General features: G+C 55.4%; 1 protein-coding gene across 3 annotated transcripts; it reads right to left on the bottom strand.

Annotated features, from left to right (window-relative positions):
• Positions 1–1,380: 1,380 nt before the first annotated feature.
• THY1 (Thy-1 cell surface antigen) lies at positions 1,381–13,293 on the bottom strand. Of its 3 annotated transcripts, XM_068994860.1 has the most exons (5): positions 13,234–13,293; positions 12,343–12,422; positions 3,580–3,660; positions 3,141–3,476; positions 1,381–2,573 (listed from the first exon to the last, which is right to left on the bottom strand). In XM_068994860.1, the coding sequence occupies exons 2-5, from the start codon at positions 12,356–12,358 to the stop codon at positions 2,461–2,463; spliced, it is 546 nt and encodes a 181-aa protein (XP_068850961.1). In that variant the 5' UTR covers positions 12,359–12,422; positions 13,234–13,293; the 3' UTR covers positions 1,381–2,460. The 3 variants fall into 3 exon arrangements, with proteins under 3 accessions (XP_068850961.1, XP_068850962.1, XP_068850964.1); XM_068994861.1 differs by lacking the exon at positions 13,234–13,293 and having other exon boundaries at positions 12,343–13,029; XM_068994863.1 differs by lacking the exons at positions 12,343–12,422; positions 13,234–13,293 and adding an exon at positions 5,910–5,987.
• Between the last annotated feature and the right edge of the window lie 5,839 nt (positions 13,294–19,132).

Here is a 19,132-nt window from a genome sequence, read left to right on the forward strand (position 1 = left end):
AACAGGGAGGGACGCGTCGGGGCGTCACTCTGGGAGGTGGCGCAGGGTCACCAATGGTGTTAGGGGGTGGTGGCAGGGTCCTGCCGGTGGTTCCTGGTGCCAGGGTGGCATCTTGACCCTGGGCAGGGCAGCGTGTGGCTGCTCCAGAGGACACCGGAGCCCTTGGCAGCCCTCCAGGCAGCGTGTGGGCACACGGGCTCCGGCGGGACTCTGGTGTGACGGGCACAGGAGCTTTGGGACACACATGCACACCCAGCCCCACCCCCAAGGCCACTTCCACCCCTCCCCAGAGGATGGATGGGCCAGGACCAGACTTGGGGTCCCCTGCTTTGCCTCCCTGCCACCACCATGGGCACTAGGTGGCCTCTGGGATGGAGCCAGGGGTTTAGGGACAGGGATAGGGGACAAAGGGTCTGGGCACGGGGGCCATGCTCCGGGTGAGCAGGAGGGGGTTGCCCTGCCCAGGAAAGTCAAGTCTTTCCCCCCTGCCTGCTTCTCTCCCGCAAGCATTGGGGTGCTGGAGGCCTGGGGGGCTGTACCACTCAGCAGGGTCCTGGAGCCCAGCCCCACACAGCCCCTGCCCCCACTGCCGCACACACGGGCACCTGTGGCTCCAACACACAACCTAGGTAGGGTTTTATTGTGCAGACAGAGGAACACTCCTGGATGATAAGGTGTTTTTTTTTGTTGTTGCTTTTCATAGGGTTCTTTTTTTTCCATTTTTTTTCTTTTCCCTTAACAGAATTTCTTTGACGACAAGCTGTGGAAACAACTACAAATGTTCACAAAAAAATGAGACTTGAGCTGCGTCCGTGCTCTGCCGCTGGGCTCGGTGCCTGCCCCGGCGCTCACCAGCACGCCCAGGGAGCTGGGCACAGCCAGGCCTCAGCTGGGCACGACCTCAGCAGCACTAGACAGCAAGCAAGCAGGCAGGGATGGGCAGGGGACGGGCACGGGGGAAGGAAGCAGCTCTGGAGAAGAGCAAGGAGTGGGGAGCAGCTGCTGTGTATTGCTCTAAGCTGTGGTGGCACAGCCCAGGCTGCACGGGTAGCACAGCTGGGGCTCACCCCATAGACCTGGATGCTCCTGCCTGCCTCTTCCCTTCCCCGTGCCCTCCCCTTGGCGAGGCTCCTCGGGGTCCCGTGGGCCTCGGGGCAGCCCTGGGCTGGTGGATCTGAGCTGTGCTGGCCATCCCTGTCCCTGCTCTCGTCAACCCCTGGCACCAGCCTGGCCTTACCGAGGTTGTGGGCTGCCCTTAGGTCCTTTTCTGCTCTTAAAGGGAGACAGGGAAATGCTGAAAGGGAGGAGGGAGAAGGGAGGGGGCACACGGGCTCCTCCCAGGAGCACAGTGGGATTCCAGGAAGACTGCTCTGCCTCTTCATGAGGAAGGACTGGGGTCCCCAGATGTTCCCTTATGAGGACAAGATGCCGGTGCAGAGGAGTCCCTGCAGAGACCCTGGGGTCACACTCCCAGAGGGGAGCCCCCTCCCCACCAGCCAGCCTGGGTGCAGCTCAGGGGCCCCTGGGGAGGGCAGTGGGGCTGTGGCTAGCTCAGAGAGGCTCTGCTTGCCTCCACTGGTGCTGGCAGCAATTCTCTCGTCACAGCTAAGGGCTGCTCCCCGGGGAGAGCGAGGGGTGTCTCTGGCTCAGGCAGCCCAAAGGTACCAGATGGTGTCGAGGAGGCCTCACTTCCCACTCAGCTGTAAGAAACAGATTAGGAAAAACTTGTTGCCAGAGCACTTTTGTACTGACCCCATTCCCAGGGCCCCAGAGGAGCCCTAAGGAGGCAGGGGGGGCTCAGTTCATGGTGGCTCCTGGACCTGCTCCCCTCTCTCCTCCCCTCCTGCCAGGCCCAGCAGCATCCCATGGCTCTGCTATTCACTGAGACAGGAGTCATTTTGTGCCCTCTCCCAGCTGTGGCAGCTCAGGGTGAGAGCAGCCGGGTGAGGCATTGGTCACCTGGCTGGCAGGCAGGGCAGGTGGGGACACTAGGAACCCTGTCACCTCCAGGGGCTGTGGGCACAGCACCCACCACGGGCATCCTCCGCACGCTCTCCCGTCACCCCTCTCTCTTACCTGCCAATCCAGCTGTCTTTCCCCAGTTGAGAACAGGCAAACCCCAAGAGTTAAAGGGATGGGACAAGCGAGGCTGAGGCCTCCAGTGCTCCCAGCACAAGCAAACCAGCCAGCCTACGGAGCGGGGAGGCGCGATGGGAGAAGCAACGCTGCCTAGCAGAGCCACCATGCTTCGGAGCGGGGCGCGTGTGCGTGGGATGGTGGCCTCGGCACGGGACGGTGGTTAGCGTTAGATACACGGCTAAATAGAGATAACACAGAGGTTTCACGGCTTCCAGACGCTTCAGCTTCTCTTTCCAGGGGCTGCGAGGAAGGCGGGGTGGCTGGGGTGCTCGGTGTGTGCGTGCGTGCGTGTGCGAGCGCTGTGTGTGTGTGTTTCGCCTTTCACAGGGACACGAAGTCCACGGCTTGCAGGAGAGGCAGGGAAAGGAGCAGCAGCAGGAGCCACGAGGTGTTCTGGATCAAGAGGCTGAAGCCGGCGCATTTCTCCAGTTTGTCTGTGAGGAGAAGGAATGGGGAGGGAGAGAAGAGAGGCCATGAAATCCCTTGGGAACGGGGCTCAGGCTGGGTGTTCTAATGGTGCTGGAACCCAGCTTCTTGCCTTTGCTCTGTCACAGAAATGCAGCAAGTCCCATCCTGGCCCCTTGACTGTTTCCCTCCCACCATGTAGCAGCAAACTTTGGGGTCACAGGGACACTGAGAAGCATAACCCTGCCTGTGCCTGACTGAGGTGACAAGGGGATGGGCACCAGGTGAGACAAAGGGCTCTGCACCTGGAGGACTGCTCCTGTGCAATGTAGGTGTGGAGGATCCCCACTGTCCTCTCTATGGGAGGATATTGAGGCAATGTGCCTCAGGTGGGACCCAAGAGAGGCAGGAAAAGCAGTGTGAGATGGGGCAGAGTGAGCCCATCTGTGGGATGAAGCATGAAGGGCATGTAAGGGTGGGGACACATTTATGGAGCTCAGGGAAGCTCTGGGGACACCACAGGGAGTTGTGGTGTTCTCTGCTGGCCCTGCCAAGCCAAGGAGCTGGCTGAGGCCAGGTGCCACTGCCTGTCTCACCTTTGATAACAGTGATGTTCCTCATCTGGTTGCCGGTGTAGTCGTTGGTGGCCTTCAGCTCGCACATGTAGATGCCCTCATCACTGGTGGTGAAGCTCTGCAGGTGGAGGCACACCAGGTTCTTGTGCATGGTGACGTTGGCTCGGTTCCGGTAGATGTTCTCAGAGACGCTGATGGTGCTGTGGATGACGTGCTTCCTGTTGTCCTTGGTGATGCTGAACTCGTAGGTCAGGGGGTTGTCGGTTTTGTTCTCATAGCGACAGTCCACGCGCAGGTTCTGGCCCAGCAGGCAGGCACTCAGGTCCTTGATCATCTGGCAGTGGGCGGCCTGGAGCACTGGGAGAGGCAGGAAGGGTTGGACAGGGAACAGAGAGCTCTGGGGGTGCCCATGCAGCCTCCAGGCTGCTCTGGGCCAAGCAGGGAGCAGGGAGGGATGTACCTGTCAGGATGACAGCGATGCCCACGGTAGGATTCATCTTGTCGCTGAGGTGCCGGTGGGGGCTGTCTCTGAGAGGGGAACCTGGGCAGGGGGAGAGAGAGGCACATAGCCAGGCCATTGCCCCATGGATGTGGGCACTCGGTGATGCAGGCTGCCCTTCTTGCACAAACGATGCTCTAGAGCCTGCTCCTCCTCACCATGGCATCTGATTCACTGCACAGAGCCCAGCTGGCACTGCAACCAGCTGGGGAGTCAGGCACTGTGTGTCTGCCCAGCATCATCTTTCCACATCTCCAGGCAATGCCCCATCCACACTTTGTTTTCCTCGTCCAGATCCCCCCAGCAGACATTAAATGAGCACGGCCAGACCCGCAGCAAGGCCTGCGTGCGCTGCCTCCTCCCCATTCTGCCCCATGGCCAGCCAAGGTGCAGACAGGTGAAATCAGGCTGCACCACAGTGCCTGCACACCTTGACCAGAGATCTGTGGCTCACAGAGAGGGGGCTGCCAGGTGAGGGATTCTCTCTCGGGGCTGGCAGGCGCCCGTCCTGCCAGTCCTCCCGCAGCTCCAGCGGGTGAGCTCAGCAAGGATGAGTCACTGCGATGCAGTGAGGGAAAGGGGCCAAGAGCAGTGAGGAAGAGGGACACAGCAGCTGGACAGGGAGCCAAGATGACCGAAGGATGGCACGAAGCCTCCAAGAGCTGAGCTCAGCCTGCCTGGCCACAGGGAGGAAGGGGTTTGGGTGGCAGCATCCACTTTCTGGGTCCCTGCCCGGTGCCTGTCTCTCTCCAGGCTGTGTGTGGGCAAGGGACCCGTGATGTGCCATCCAAACACCAGGACTGCTGATTCCAGGCAGCCCAATGCAGCCACAAGGAATCAATTAAAGGTTTGCAGCCTGGCCAAGCAGCCGCATGGGGAATCCAGCCACAGACATGCGGAATGGAGGGACAGGGTGGGGGAGCAGCAGTGAGGCAGCCGCCAGGCTGAAGGACACACCGAGCACCCTGCAGTCAGCCCTCCAGGCTGGCCATGTGGGGCCAGGTCCAAGAGGGGGAGCTGATAAACCACCCCTTCGTGACTCTGGGTTGGCAGAGGGGACAACAGACCCTCAGTTTGCTCCCTCTGAGCTTGGCAAAGCATCCAGGGAAGAGCTAGGAATTGCCTGTACCACAGCCAGCTGCATTTTTCTATTTAGCAAATTTTGGGTCTTTCATATAACATTCTAGGAGGAAATACCAAACCCATTTGCTCACCCTGAAGCTCTGAAAAATCTCTTTATCCAGGAAGAAAAATTCCCTTCTGGGGAATCGTTGGCCAGGAAGAAAAATTCCCTTCTGTTTAATCTTGACAACCAAGAGGTTGCAAATGGGGCAAATGCCTGAACCTCTGGATTCCTAGAAACTGTCCCCCGTGTCCCTTGCTTTGTCATTTCCCAGCACCAGCCTGCTCCTCTTTGAGTGTCCTGGGACACTATCTAGGTCATAGCCTGGCTTTCCTCCAGAAAACCAGTGCAAAGAAGCTCCCAGAGAGGGGGTCTTCCTCCCATCTATGTGCCCAATCACTCAGATTTTCTAGGCTCTGGGTTGATAGCCCTTGGACCCCTCTTCTCCTCCTGACAGCGGTGCTGGGAGCAGAGCAAGCCAGGTGACTCTCACTCCTGCATGATCCCAGGGGTTTGGCGTAGGGACAGGGCTCAGGAGGACGGCAGCATTCGAGGGGCTCCAGCTCTCACAAGGCAAAGTTCCCGGCGTGCTCCCCACTTGCTCGGGGTCACACCACGGCAGTACCTACCCCCTGTGCCTACCAGCGTGACAGGCTCAGGGTGACAAACGAGCTGCGGGGATGGGGACGGGGACTGCAGAGCCAGGCTGGTGAGCTGAGAGAACCCCAGAGCCCCAGGGAGCCGGCTGTGCCAGGGGGTGGCTGCCAGCAAAGAGGGTGCACGGGGACGCGGTGCGCAGGGAAGACGATCGGGCGACCCTCGAGAGGGGCAGCAGGGCTCGGGGTGGGCTCCCCCCCTGCAGCAGCGCGGAGCGGGAGCGCGGCTGCGGTGCGGGCGTGCGCGCGGGCGCGCCCACCGGGAATGCCGCAGTCCCGAGCCGGGGGTGGGGGGCATCGGCAGCGGGGCGAGAAGCTGAGCCCGTCCCCTCCGCCAGCGCGTTCCGTCCGGCCGAGCATCCCCCGGGCGAGCGGCGAGATGCTCCCGGTGCCACGGCCGCGCCCGGCGGCTGCGGACCCTCCCCGCGCCCGCAGCCCCGCGCTGTGCCCCGAGCCCGGCGGCTGCTCCCGGCCCGGCAGGGCGCGGGGCGCTGCGGGCGGTCGGTGCCTACCTGCGGGCGCTGTCCGGTGCTGCCCGCTGCCTGCGGGGCTGCCGGCGCTGTCCGGGGCTGCCCGGCGGGCTGTGGGCGCGGCGCTCCCGCAGTCTGGGTAGGGCTGGGCGGGCGGACCCAGCGAATGGGGACCGGGAGGCGTCACTGAGGCTCGGCCCCCGGCCCTGCGGCGGGGGGCGGTGCGGGGGGGGCCCTGCCTCTGCGGGACTCGGACGCCCCCGCCCCGGACAAGGGGTGCGCACTGGTGCGGAAGGTCCCACTCGCCCCCCTTATGTTCCCCAGGAAGGGCGACACATCCCCATTGCCATGGGAACATCATTTTGCGGAAGAGCTGCCAACCCTCATCCTCCCCGGTAGCGTGGGAGGTGTTTTGCTGGGAAAGGAGGATGGGTTGGGAAGGGGAAAAGGAGCCTGGCGTGGGCTTTGCTGAGGAGGGGGCAGGTATCATCCTCTGCCCCCAAATCAGTTCAGCTCAGGTGCCCAGAGAGGCCACCCTGCACCAAGTCACCACAGGCCTGTGTGACACAGCTCTCCTTCGTGTGGGAAACCATTGTGGGAATGGCAGGACACACAGCTGAATTAAAGAATCACACAATCATTTAAGCTGGGAAAGGCCTTTGAGACCAATGAGTCCAACTGCTAACCCAGCACTGCCAAATCCACCACTAAGCCGTGGCCTAATGTGTCACATCTACAGGCTCTGTCTGTGATGTCACTGGATACAGACCTTCAGTTTTAGGCCCAGGTCTGGTGAGAGTGAGGACACACCAAGGTTTTGCTCCCCACAGGCTCCCATCAGCATGTTTGGGAAGGGGATAAGCAGAGCTGCTTCTGCACAGGCAAAATGTCTTTGGATCCAGAAAGAAGTCTGGGACAAGACCTCCTCCCTGCTCTTTGGCAAGGTCATGACAGGAGAGGAGGGCAGAAGCTTTTTTCCCTGGGAGTTTGGGTCCAGAGGTATCCCAGGAAGGCACAGAGACACACAGGATGGCCTGCCCTGCCCTCACCTTCTCCCACAGCCCTGGCTGGGCTCTGCTAAAAGGGCTGACACTGGGAAAGTTGATATAAAAGTCATGTTCTGCTCCAGCAGAACCTGATCCCAGGTGACATTTGATTGCTGAGGTTTTGCAAGCTGGCTGTGCAGGGGGTTTTGCTAATTCTACAAAAGCTTGGCTCAGGCTGCTGCATGGGCTGCAGGTGTGGTGGCCCAAATGGGGACAGCCCCCTAAGGTGGCTGGGGGTATTGAAGGCACTGTGGCAGCACAATGACACACCACACTGCTGGCCCAGGACAGCTCAGGCTGGCAGGGCTGGCTATGGATGGGATGAGAGGCATGGCAAAACAACAGGGAAAGATACCGAGACTGGGAGCAGATGGATGCAAGGCAAAGAGACAGACACGAGGCATGCTGCAATGCTGTCAGGGTGGAAAAATTGCGAGCACAAGGTCTATGTCCAAACACAGCTGTGATGTGGGGCAGTACATGTAACCACACACACACACACACACACGTCCTTTTCACATTTAGCCTCACATCTCCACAAGCTGCGTCTCCTTCACATCCCCAGCCTCACTCCCAGATATCCCACAGGGAACCAGGGAATTCAAGCTCCAAGGACTGGCTTTTAGAGGGATGCAGCGGCCCAAGTCCCACTGCGAGAGATTTGGGCTTCCTCTCAGTCTCTGGCTGTGGTGCTGAGGAGGCAGGTGTGAGTGTGCAGTTTCTGGGCAGTGCTGGCAGCCACTGTCCTGCCTAGGTATTTGCAGGAGGCTCCTTGCAGAGGTTTTCCCTCTGGATAGTCCTTTTGCTGCAGATTGCAGCCTGGCTGCTATCCACAAACCAGAGAAAAGCACCCAAGTCACACCTAATGCAGAGGCTTCCGGATAGCGGCCAGTGGGGAGGAGAAAACCTAATAATGACAGACCAATGGAGAGGGGGGCAGGCAGTGTTTGCCGTGGCAGGTGTCAGTCAGGGAGACAGACAGCAAGAGGGACAAGGAGGCAGCCAAACAGGCACAGTGCAGCACAGCAGTGCAGACACCAGCAGGAGCCAGTGGATGCGGCAGGACAGACCAACCAGCAGGCAAGAGGCAGGGCACAGACAGCTCCCCTGGGAGCTCAGATCAGCCAAGCTGCCCCTGGATCCTCTCTGGAGAGAAAGCCAGGGCATGTGGGGAGCCCCCAGGGGGGAGATTCACTGCTCCCAGTAGCTCAGTAGCTGCAGGAGGCAGGCTGGGAGCAGAAGCTCTGAGGGGCACCATGACTCGGGTGTCTGGTGATGCTGCAGCAATTAAAACCTGGCCTTGCCCAAGGACATCCTGCTGCAGGAGACACCCTTCTAGAAGAAAGGTGGATGCACATCCTTCCCAAGAGGAACATATCTGCCCTGCCCTCAGCCTATCCCAAACACAGGAATTGGAGAGTCTCTCCCTTTCCCTCCTTCTCATGAATCACAGCACAGCAGCACACCCTGGGTCCTGCTCAAAACAATGCTGTCACAGCAACCATTTGCTCCCACACTGCCAATTGCTGGGGAGAGATGTGAGGACATGGACAACAGGACCTGGGGGCAGCAGTGCTGTGGAGAGACCCCTGACACCCTCTCCAAGGCCATTAGAGCTGGGGAGTTACAGCATGGAGGAGTAAGGGAGGGCATCTGGGAATCAGTGGTGGATCTGCAGAGATCACAGCCCTAGGAGTGACTTGCTTGCCTCACAGCCCAGGCCCTGCCCCAGACACAGGAGGGCTGCAAAGGGTTTACTCCTCACTACACTAAGCCAAACCCAGGCCCTTCTCACCCCATCTTTGAGGGACAAGGAAGGGAGGCTGCAGAAGAGCTGTGCCCTTGATTGGAGGTATGGAATGGCCCTCGGGAGCCCAGCGAGGCCCCACAGATGCTAAATGTAGCATGGCCCAGATATGAAACCCCTGGGCTTTGTGGTGGTGCTGCACAGAGCAGGGGTGGAGGAGACTGTGCTACCCTGCTTCCTGCAGGCAGCACAGAGCCAGGGAACACAGGCAGGCAGGACTCCTGCTGCAGCACTGGCCTGGGGTCATGTCAGCCTTGCAAAGGAGATGGCTGGCACAGAGCCCCAGCCTTGATAGCCTGAGCTACCAAGTGCCTCTGCTTTGTGCCTGTGTCCTGCATAAAGAGAAGCCCCAGAGACTGAAGATCTCTGTCTAATAGTGATCATGGCTAGGGAGTGCCTGTGAGCAATCAGCTCCAACCCTGCAATGACACGGCTGCCAGCAGGAACATCCCTCCCTTCCCCCTGTTCCTCCCTGTTTGCTGCACACTGTTATCCTGTCGCTGCCTTGTAGCCCCCGGCTGTGTGCTCACATTCAGTCACACGAGTGGCCCAAAGTGGGAATGCTGTCGAGGGGGCTTCTCTGGGAGGCTGCCAGCAGTGAGCATTCACTACAGCGTAGGATCCTCCACAGTAATCCCTGCTTCGCCTGCACTGCTGCCTTCCCAGCCTACTGGGATCCACCAGACAAGAGCCCAGCAGTGCAGCTCTCCTGCCCAAGCAGAGCAGAGCCATTCTCCTTGCAGCCCGATATCCATCTGGAGGAGTGGGTGACTATCTCTGTCTGCCTCCAGCCCAAGGCTACTAAAATCTCTTTGCAAGAGTCTTGGGAATCCTTGTGGGAGCCAGCCAGGACACGAGGAGCCAGCTCAGCCTGGAAGAGGAGGTTGACTGAGGTAGAGAACTCTTAGTTTGCTCCATCTGCTCCCCAGACTGAGTGGGAAGGGTGCTTGGCTGCCTGCTCCAGCCTCCTCCTCACTGCCTCCCATCACATCCTGTTACTTCTTGGCAGGGGCTGGGTTTTTTTTGGGAGAGCTGCTTTCTGCATCATGCCCTGCAAACCTGATCTCTGCTGAGCTGAGAGGGAGACTTGTCCCTGGGGGCAGGAGAGGCATCTCTGCCAGCTAAGCCGGGCAGGTTTGGCAGGTAACTCCTGGTTCAGTTTGCAGACTTGTCTCTTACCTGCAGGGTCAGTGGCCACAGGGCCTGTATTCCAAGCTCTTTGCAAGGTGCCATATCCCACAGGCTCTTTCAATGGGAGTGAACATGGGCAGAGTTGGAATTGGGAAATTTGCCACTTCAGATGGTGAAACTCCCCTCCTCCACCTGCCGAACACCTGTGACACCACCACCTCCATTCCCTTTAAAATGGGGAGTACCTGTGGGGGCTGATACAGGTTGTGCAGCATCGGAAACCCTGAGAGGGAACTGATTCCCAGATAAACCTTAAGCCCCTTTGTTTTAGGGACATTTACTCATGTTGGAAAGGAGAAGCTGCTGGGGACCTCCCAGGAGGTGCTGGACAGAGAGAGGTGTGGAGCACAGCCCAGTTTCTGCTGCCCATCCCCAGCCAAGCTTTCCCCTCTGTCTCAGGAGAGATGACTAATGCAAGTTACAGAAAGTGGAAATAGCTTCCTTGATTATTCTCTTCCCATCTGCTGGACCTTAAGTAATAGAAAGTGTTTAACAAGATTCTTTATTTATGAAGGAACCATTAGGCCGGGCTGGTTAACTCTCACCACACAGGTTCCTAGGGATAGCACCAGAGAGGAACTACAGGAAGCAGCTGCCTGCAGGGTCTCCCTATGCTCTGAGCCAGCTGGGAAGCCCCAGAGTCTGGAGAGAGGCAGGTTAAACACAGTCTACAGTTAAATACAGTCTACAATTTCCTCCTGAGGGGCAGCACCAATCTCTGCTGTTTGATGACCGGGGACAGGACCTGAAGGAATGGCTGGAGCTGTGCCAGGAGAGATTTAGGTTGGATATTAGGAAAAGAGGGTGGTGGGGCACTGCCCAGGCTCCCCAGGGAATGGTCACAGCCCCAAGGCTGCCAGAGCTCCAGGAACGTTTGGACAACGCTCTCAGGCACAGGGCGGGATTGTTGGGGCTGTGCTGTGTGGACTCAATGACCCCTCCCAACTCAGGATATTCCATGATTCCATGATAAACAAAGGCAGTTTTTCCCCTTTCTGGCACTGCACAGGTCTCAGTCCAACCCTGAGGCTGTCAGGAACCCTGTCTGGGACCTGGGCAGTGCTGGCAGGGCAGGGGCTGTGGCTGCACACACAGAGCTTCCCTTGAGCAGCCACCAGCTGCTCCTGCCCTGGGGTTTGTGTCATCAGCTCCAGCGCTCCCTCCTCTCCCCATTGTTAGCAGGGACAATGGCACATGTGCAGGGCTGAGGGAGAAAGGGCTTCCCCTGCTCTGTGAGCAGCCCTCCTGCCCACAGCCGAGTGCCTGGAAGAGGAGGAGGCAGCCCTGCCTATCTGCCGGGCTGTGGCTCCTCCAGGCACTCGGCCAGCCCTGCTGCTTCCCTTCTCGGCATCTCACCCCAAACACCGGCAGCCCTCCAGCCACATCAGCCTCTTCTGCTGTGCACGGTCACTCAGGGATTCCTCCCAGTCCATAAGGACAAACTGTTTGGAGCAGAGGGGGATTTTCAAGTGCTTCCCAGGCAGCTCAATACCTATTTGTTGTCTGCTCCTGCTTAGGCTGGAGAACCCTGGAGAACGCACAAGTGTCTGGGCTCTCACAGCAGAGCTGGAAGCCCAAGTCTCCCATCCCTTCTACTGTCTCCTTCAGGGACAGCAAGTGGGTCTCTTCACATCACTGGGGAGCAGTCTTGCCACAGAAAAACACACCCTGAAGAAATTACTTTCTTTTTTATTTTTTTTAGTACAGGCCAATGCTCTGATTTGAAATATTAGTGTAGGAAAGACTGTGGATATAGACAGCACTGTTATAAAGAAGCACTGAGCTTTAGAAAGGAGAAGCCCAATGTTAGAAAACAATTAGAAATGAAAGGGGAAAAACATCAGGATTGTAGCAGTGAGAATTTACCCAGGCACACAAAGAACTGTGCTGGTGAGTGCTCATCTCTCTGAGCTATTACTTATTATCCATTATCATTAATAATTTATTATCTATTATTTTTATCAATTACTTATCTCTTTATTATTTATTATCTACAGTACCTAAAACTCAGCAAGCAGAGGCCCTGCCGCTTGGAAAACGCTTTAAGTTTGGCCAAGAAGCACCACAGACATGAGCAAAACCAGGTTTTACTCTCCTGGTGCTGAGGAATTCACAGCTGGTGCCCTGTACCAACCCCAGGAATAAACAAATAAAGGCAACACATGCTTAATAAATCTCTCTTAAATGTTAAAGTCTCCGCTGCAAAGAGCAAACACCTCCTGTCTGTGTTTAATGGAAGAAATTTCTCCCTTTGGATGAGGGAGCTTGAGCATGTTCCAAAGCAGAAGCTACACAGCACCCGGTGTAACATTTATGCCTAAGGGGTTTGGGATCCTGCCAGCCAGCACCTGATTACAACTCACTCTCCTTTTCAAACAATTCATGGAGATCTGCCATAAGATGTCAGCTGTAGCAGGGCAGTGGCACCTACCTGGACACCAGAACATGGTAACACAACTGCATTTAGGAGCACCAAGGATGGACAGACACCTCTGACATCACAATCGGCAGCTGCAGGGGAAAATGTTAAACACAAGACAGTTGTAAAAGCATGAGAGAAGAAAAATGGTGTATGAAAAATTGTAAAACAGAGACTGAAAAAGCATTTTATTGATGGAAAAGAAGATGGAGGAACAGCTAAAATGGAACTCGTAGCTGCTGTTCCTGGGGAGATAAAAAGAAAGATTTTGTGGATGCTGAAATCCAGATGTTTTCTCCCCAGTAAAAATGCTGTAAAAAACAAAAACAGGTTGAGAGACAAGACCACCACACTTCTCTTAACAAGATGGGCAAAAAGCCTAAAGGAGCAGGGCAAAAAGACATGCTCACCCGTGCTAACATCCTTCCAAGATGTTCCTCCTGTACCTCACAATTTACCTCAGATTTCACCCCATAATATTAATTCTGTACACTATAGATTATCTCAGATTTATGCCCAAAATATTCCCTAAGGAGTAATTCATCTTTTCCCTCCAAGAGTTTCATTCTGTCCCTCAAAATTTACCTCCGATTATGCCCCCAAAATGCCCATTCTGTCCCCTATAGATTATCTCAGATTTTATCCCCAAAATGTCACCTACAGAGTAACTCAGCTCTTCCATACAGAATCTTTATTCTCTCCCTGACAGATTTTACCTCGAAAATCCCCTGGCTCTCACTTCAAAGTTCCCTCAGCTTTCCCCTCGGAGATGTGTCCCGTCTGAACTACCTAAGCTTCTCCCTCGGTAACTCCACCGAAACACCCTGCTGCCTTCTGACACCGCTGCTCAACATTCCCTCCATCTGCAAGAGCCCCCAGTCTGCCCCAGGACCACTGCGATACCTTTTTTCGAGCTGCTCGGAGCGTCTTTCGCCGGCGCCCGCCTCACGGACCGCGGCGCTGAGGGATCTGAGGGCGCTGAGGGATCTGAGGGCGCTGAGGGGACAGGCGGCAGGCGCCCCCTTGCGGCACGGAAAAAGCTACGCGGCAGCGGCACATCCCCGTCCCTCCCCGTGTCCCTCAGGGCAGCCCCATGGCCTCTGAGTGACCGCCTTCCCCCTCAGTGACCGCCTTCCCCCTTAGTGACCGCCTTCCCCCTTAGTGACCACCTTCCCCCTCAGTGACCACCTTCCCCCTCAGTGACCCTCCCGGCACCCCAGCGACGCTCCAGGCACCTGCCTCTCCCTTAATGACACCCGGGGCACCCACTTTCCCCCTCAGTGACCCTCCTGGCATCCCAGAGACACTCCAGGCACCTGCCTCTCCCTCAGTGGCACTCAGGGCACCCAATTCCCCCTCAGTGGAACTCGGGGCACCCACTTTCCCCCTCAGCGACCCTCCTGGCACCCCAGTGACACTCCAGGCACCTGCCTCTCCCTCAGTGGCACTCGGGGCACCCACTTTTCCCCTCAGTGACCCTCCCGGCACTCCAGCGATGCTCCAGGCACCTGCCTCTCCCTTAATGACACCCGGGGCACCCACTTTCCCCCTCAGTGACCCTCCTGGCACCCCAGCGACGCTCCAGGCACCTGCCTCTCCCTCAGTGGCACTCAGAGCACCCAATTCCCCCTCAGTGATCCTCCTGGCACCCCAGAGACACTCCAGGCACCTGCCTCTCCCTCAGTGACACTCCTGGCACCTAGTTCCCCCTCAGTGGCACTCAGGGCACCCAATTCCCCCTCAGTGACTCTCTCTCCACAGTGACACTCCAGGCACCTGCCTCTCCCTCAGTGGCACTCAGGGCACCCAATTCCCCCTCAGTGACCCTCCTGGCACCCCAGTGACACTCCAGGCACCTGCCTCTCCCTCAGTGACACTCAGGGCACCTAGTTCCCCCTCAGTGGCACTCAGGGCACCCAATTCCCCCTGAGTGACCCTCCTGGCACCCCAGAGACACTCCAGGCACCTGCCTCTCCCTCAGTGGCACTCAGGGCACCCAATTCCCCGTCAGTGGCACTTGGGGCACCCAATTCCCCCTCAGTGACCCTCCTGGCACCCCAGAGACACTCCAGGCACCTGCCTCTCCCTTAATGACACCCGGGGCACCCACTTTCCCCCTCAGTGACCCTCCCGGCACCCCAGAGACACTCCAGGCACCTGCCTCTCCCTCAGTGGCACTCAGAGCACCCAATTCCCCCTCAGTGGCACTCGGGGCACCCAATTCCCCCTCAGTGACCCTCCTGGCACCCCAGTGACACTCCAGGCACCTGCCTCTCCCTCAGTGGCACTCAGAGCACCCACTTTCCCCATCAGTGACACTCAGGGCACCCAATTCCCCCTCAGTGACTCTCTCTCCACCCCAGTGACGCTCCAGGCACCTGCCTCTCCCTCCGTGGCACTCAGGGCACCCAATTCCCCCTCAGTGACCCTCCTGGCACTCCAGTGACACTCCAGGCACCTGCCTCTCCCTTAATGACACTCGGGGCACCCACTTTCCCCCTCAGTGGCACTCAGGGCACCCACTTTCCCCCTCAGTGACCCTAGAAGCCCCTCTGACAGTCAGGGCCCCAATTACCCCTCAATGACCCCCACAGACGCCTCAGCGGTGCATGGGGCATCTGCTTCCCATTCAGTGACAATATTCTCTTCCATTGCTAAAACGTAGCCCTCTTAGATATTTAAAGTCCTGAAACAAACATGAGATGATTTAAAAATTAAAAAAAAAAAAATCCTATTTAAGTTCACATGCTGTCTTAAAACCCTTTGGAATGAGTACGTTTCTCAGCTTTTTGTTGCAAGGATTGACTTATTTACTATGTTTATTTACACATAAACATGAACTATATGTATGTAATTCTTTACTATCAGAAGAGTGGAAGGTGTTTGTGATGCATTGGTTATGATATTATTTGTCATTTTACTCTTTCCATGGGATAGAATTTTTTATCCTATGGTTTGGGTTTTTTTTTAGTGTCATGAATCTGTTTTGAAAAGATTCAGATTTTAGTCAAAGAATGTTGGGCAAGATACTCCAAAAAGCAATGTTTTCTTAACTTGAAGTAATAGTAGTAATTACTTATTTCTGAGACTGCACATTAGTAAATTCAAAAAAACCCTGAAAGCAAGTTTTTTGCAACCAAAGGAAAACCAGAAAATTCTGTTGGTTTAAATCAGAAGCAGGGATAAAAAGATGGGCAAAATAAGAAAGGCAGGGAAAATTAGGTGAAAACCAGAGGAAAACATTGCTATTATAATCATGCTACACACAGGCATGGGGGAAGGCACTACTTGCAAACATACACTTAACGACGCAGGGATTTATGAAGCACCACAAACAACATAACCTGCTGTTTACTACAAGAAGAGTAAACAAACGCTAGAAACCAACCCACAGCTTCTTTTCATGCAATTCCTCTCTGTGCTGGCAGGCCAGGACTGCATTTCTGAAAATATATTGGAAATAAATCACAAGAAGCTCCATTCAGATGAAGCAAAGCGTTGTAAATATGAATTAATCAAGTGTGAAGGGCCAACAAAGACGGCCCATGTGTCCTCCTCACGCAAAGCAATGATTTGATAGAACCAGCCTCTTCCTCTTAATAATACATGGATTGCTTTTGCTTGGAGAGACACGAGGGAATCAGAACCCCAGAACGGTTTGAGGTGGAAGGGACATTAAAGCTAATCTTGTTCCAGTCCCTGCCATGAGTAGGGACACCTTCCAGTAGTCCGGGTTACTCTTGTTCTCTGCTCTTTAGCAGGTTTTTAGATGTGACTGGGGCTACAGCAGGTATTTGCTGGTGTTGCTGGTCAGGTTGAGTGGCAGTCTTGCAATCTTGGCCTATCTTTCTTCCTTAAGTGTGTGGTTCTTGGTGGATGTAGTCACTGATGGATTTGCAGCTTTTGATAAGATCCGTAGATCTATGGATCTGCTAATTGCAGGCTCCAAATAGGGCTTTTCTTTCAGCTGGGATGGTCAGAGCAGCTCTACAGTGGGATTGCTGTTACCCTTTGTGTTCCACATGGTCCAGGTGCCACCAGAGTCGCTCTCCTCCCAAGCAGCTGCCAACAGTTGCACAGCTGGAGCAGCGGGGGTTGCTCCATGCAGGGAATTGGCAGCGAAAGCAGTAAGAGGAGTGACGAGGAGGGCGAGCACAGGCAGGATGTGATCCTGCGGGCGACCACGAGAGAGCAGCCTTGCCCTTCGCTGGGCCGGTGGGCACAGGTGCAGGGGACACAGGGCGGACACAAACTCCTTGCAGGTGAGCACAGATTACACAATCCACGTGTCCTGTGCTTTCTTTGCAGACTACAAGCCGTTGGTAGGGCGGCCTTTGATTTATTTTTTCATGTTTTAATGCTTCTTGCTTTTCAGAGCTTAGCCTTGTGTTCCCTGCTAGGGTAGATAGGAGGGATGAAAGGGAGCTTTAAGAGCTGCACAGCTCTTTTTTGGTGTTTTTTGTATATACTCTCAGGCCTGACTTACTGAAGCAGGGCTTTAGTGGACAGCACAGATTTCAGTGGGGAGGAGCCCTCCCAGCTGTATGGAAAGTAGAGGGGGGAAAAAAAAGTTAAAATCTGCTGATCTCCCAGCAGCTTAGAAGAAGAAATGATAAAAAGTAAGAGCAGCACAACTTCTGAATGCTGGCATGATGTGCATGGAGCGTGCAATGGGCTCCTCCAAGTTTTATGGTTGCATCAAGGGGCTAAGGCAGACTCTAGTGGGGAATTCTGGTGGGGAGATAGTTATAGAATGACTGGAAAGCCAGACTGGTAGAGTCTTTAAATAACATATAAGTCTTCATTCTCTGTCCCAGGCTTTTCAGTACCAGCAGTGTTGCTGGCACACCTATGTGTGGTGGTGAGGGAGTGAGGGGCTTAGACCTGGGAGCTCTCCTGGACTGTTTTTCCAGGCCTAATATGTCCATCTTCTGCAGGTGTGGACATCTGACCTGTCTGGATGGCTGTAGACCTCAGCGTTGTGCTGTGCTTCCTACCTGGCTGCAGCTCAAGCTATCTTGACTGATAAAATAATTTCCAGCCCCTTGCTAAACAAAACAAGGAAATGTTCATTGATCACTTAAATGTTTTTCAGTCCCCCATCTAGCCAAACTCTGTCTCTTTGGCACCACTTACCACTCAGAAAACCTCAGCCAGCAGAAAAAACAAATTGTATCTTTGTTTACAAAATAAAATGAAAAGAATGATTCTCTGCTTCAAAGGCCTGGAGACCTTGTTTACCCTGCAGCCAAGAGTGAGTTTTTATGGACAGGTTTATAAACCCCTGCACAGCTCTGTAGTGCTGACAGACCTTTCAGTGTAACTGCTTTAACACCTCTGCTTTGACAGCAGCACCACTGAGGATCTCAGGGACAGCAGCAGAACAGACAGACGTTTTTGCCTTTTGGCAGGCTCGTGTGTACTGCAGAAACCTTTATCTTGCTAAGGGAGTGGAGCCCTTTTAGTGTCTTGATGGGGAGGGGGCAGGAATTCAACATGAACAAGGCAAACCCATTGCAGTCCTGCCAAAGCCGATGTTTTGCCCTGAGTTTTTGAGCCAGAAACCTGGTACAGTGTGTAGGGGAAAAGTGCTGGGGTGAGCCTTGTTCTAGAGCTGTCACCAGCAGTGTCCAGTCACAGCACTGAGGACCTGCAAACCCCTCAATGTTCCCTGTGCCCCCTCTGGCATGTTTTCTTCTGCAGCCTTTGGTTCTTCTGTATCATAAATCCTGTAGGATTTAACTTCTAGCTACTGATCCTTTTGACAGTAATGGACCATTAACTAACTAGACATAAAATTGAAAGTGTAAATCCCTCTGCCCTAGGGAATTAGAAAGCAGGTTTAGGATGCAGGCCATGGAATGCAGGAGTTCATTGTGATCGCAAACGAGGCCTGATTAACTCTGCCTGCCCTGGCACCCTGGTCTGTGCCAGCTGATGAACAGAAGTCCAGGAGCTGAGGCTGGTGCTACAGGACGTTTGCAAGTGCCAAGGGAAAGCCTTGGCTCTTGATGCTTGAGCTTGTTTATCCCATTGCCAGGGCCTTCCCTGCAAGAGAGTGAGGGAGTCTGGGCTGCTGAGGAATTATCTCCAGACACTGATGCTGCTCTGATTGGAAATTTGTCGTGTTTTCCTTTGTTGAGACAAGGTGAGAAGGGAAGACCAGAGGTGAAGGTGCCTCTGCCCCCGGGGAATGGCATCAGGGAGAAGGATGAGGTGATGGAGCAGCTCTGCAGGTTGGTGTGTACCAAGTCCAGTTCCCAGCCCTTTCCTGGGGCCTCCAGTGGCATCACAGAGCTCTGCTCTGAGTCCATGGCAGTGAGTTTGCTTCTCTCTCTCTGTTCACTAGACCTTGAGATCAGTGCCCACTGATTAAAAAAGTTAATTACCTTCCTCTTGCAGAAATGACTCTGCTTTCAAAGTCTCCCAGGCCCTTAATTGAGCATCTTTCTTTGACAGAACTTTTGATTGAATTGCAGTGAGTCACTATCAGAGCCAGCACGGCCAGGTCAGAGGGGGATGTCTTCAGGGAGCCAACTGGGCTCTGCATGTGGTGAATGGAGTGGTCCCAAACTCCTCAGGAATAAGCGACTGCATCAGAGAGAAGAGAGGGAATCGGGTTCAAAAGCAGGGCTGGGTGGAGTCTGCATTGCTGTGGCCTCCTGGGAAGTGAAGTGCCTGGTGGCCAGTGGTCCCTGCACACCTGAGCCTGCCCAACCACCTGTGTGTGCTCCGGCATTTCCCTCCTTTCCCTGGATCCCATGGCCATGCTCCTGAGCTGAGTGCCTGTGCCATTCATCAT

The sequence above is a fragment of the Aphelocoma coerulescens genome, chromosome 24, assembly GCF_041296385.1.
Source record: "Aphelocoma coerulescens isolate FSJ_1873_10779 chromosome 24, UR_Acoe_1.0, whole genome shotgun sequence".
Taxonomy (NCBI): Eukaryota; Metazoa; Chordata; class Aves; order Passeriformes; family Corvidae; genus Aphelocoma; species Aphelocoma coerulescens.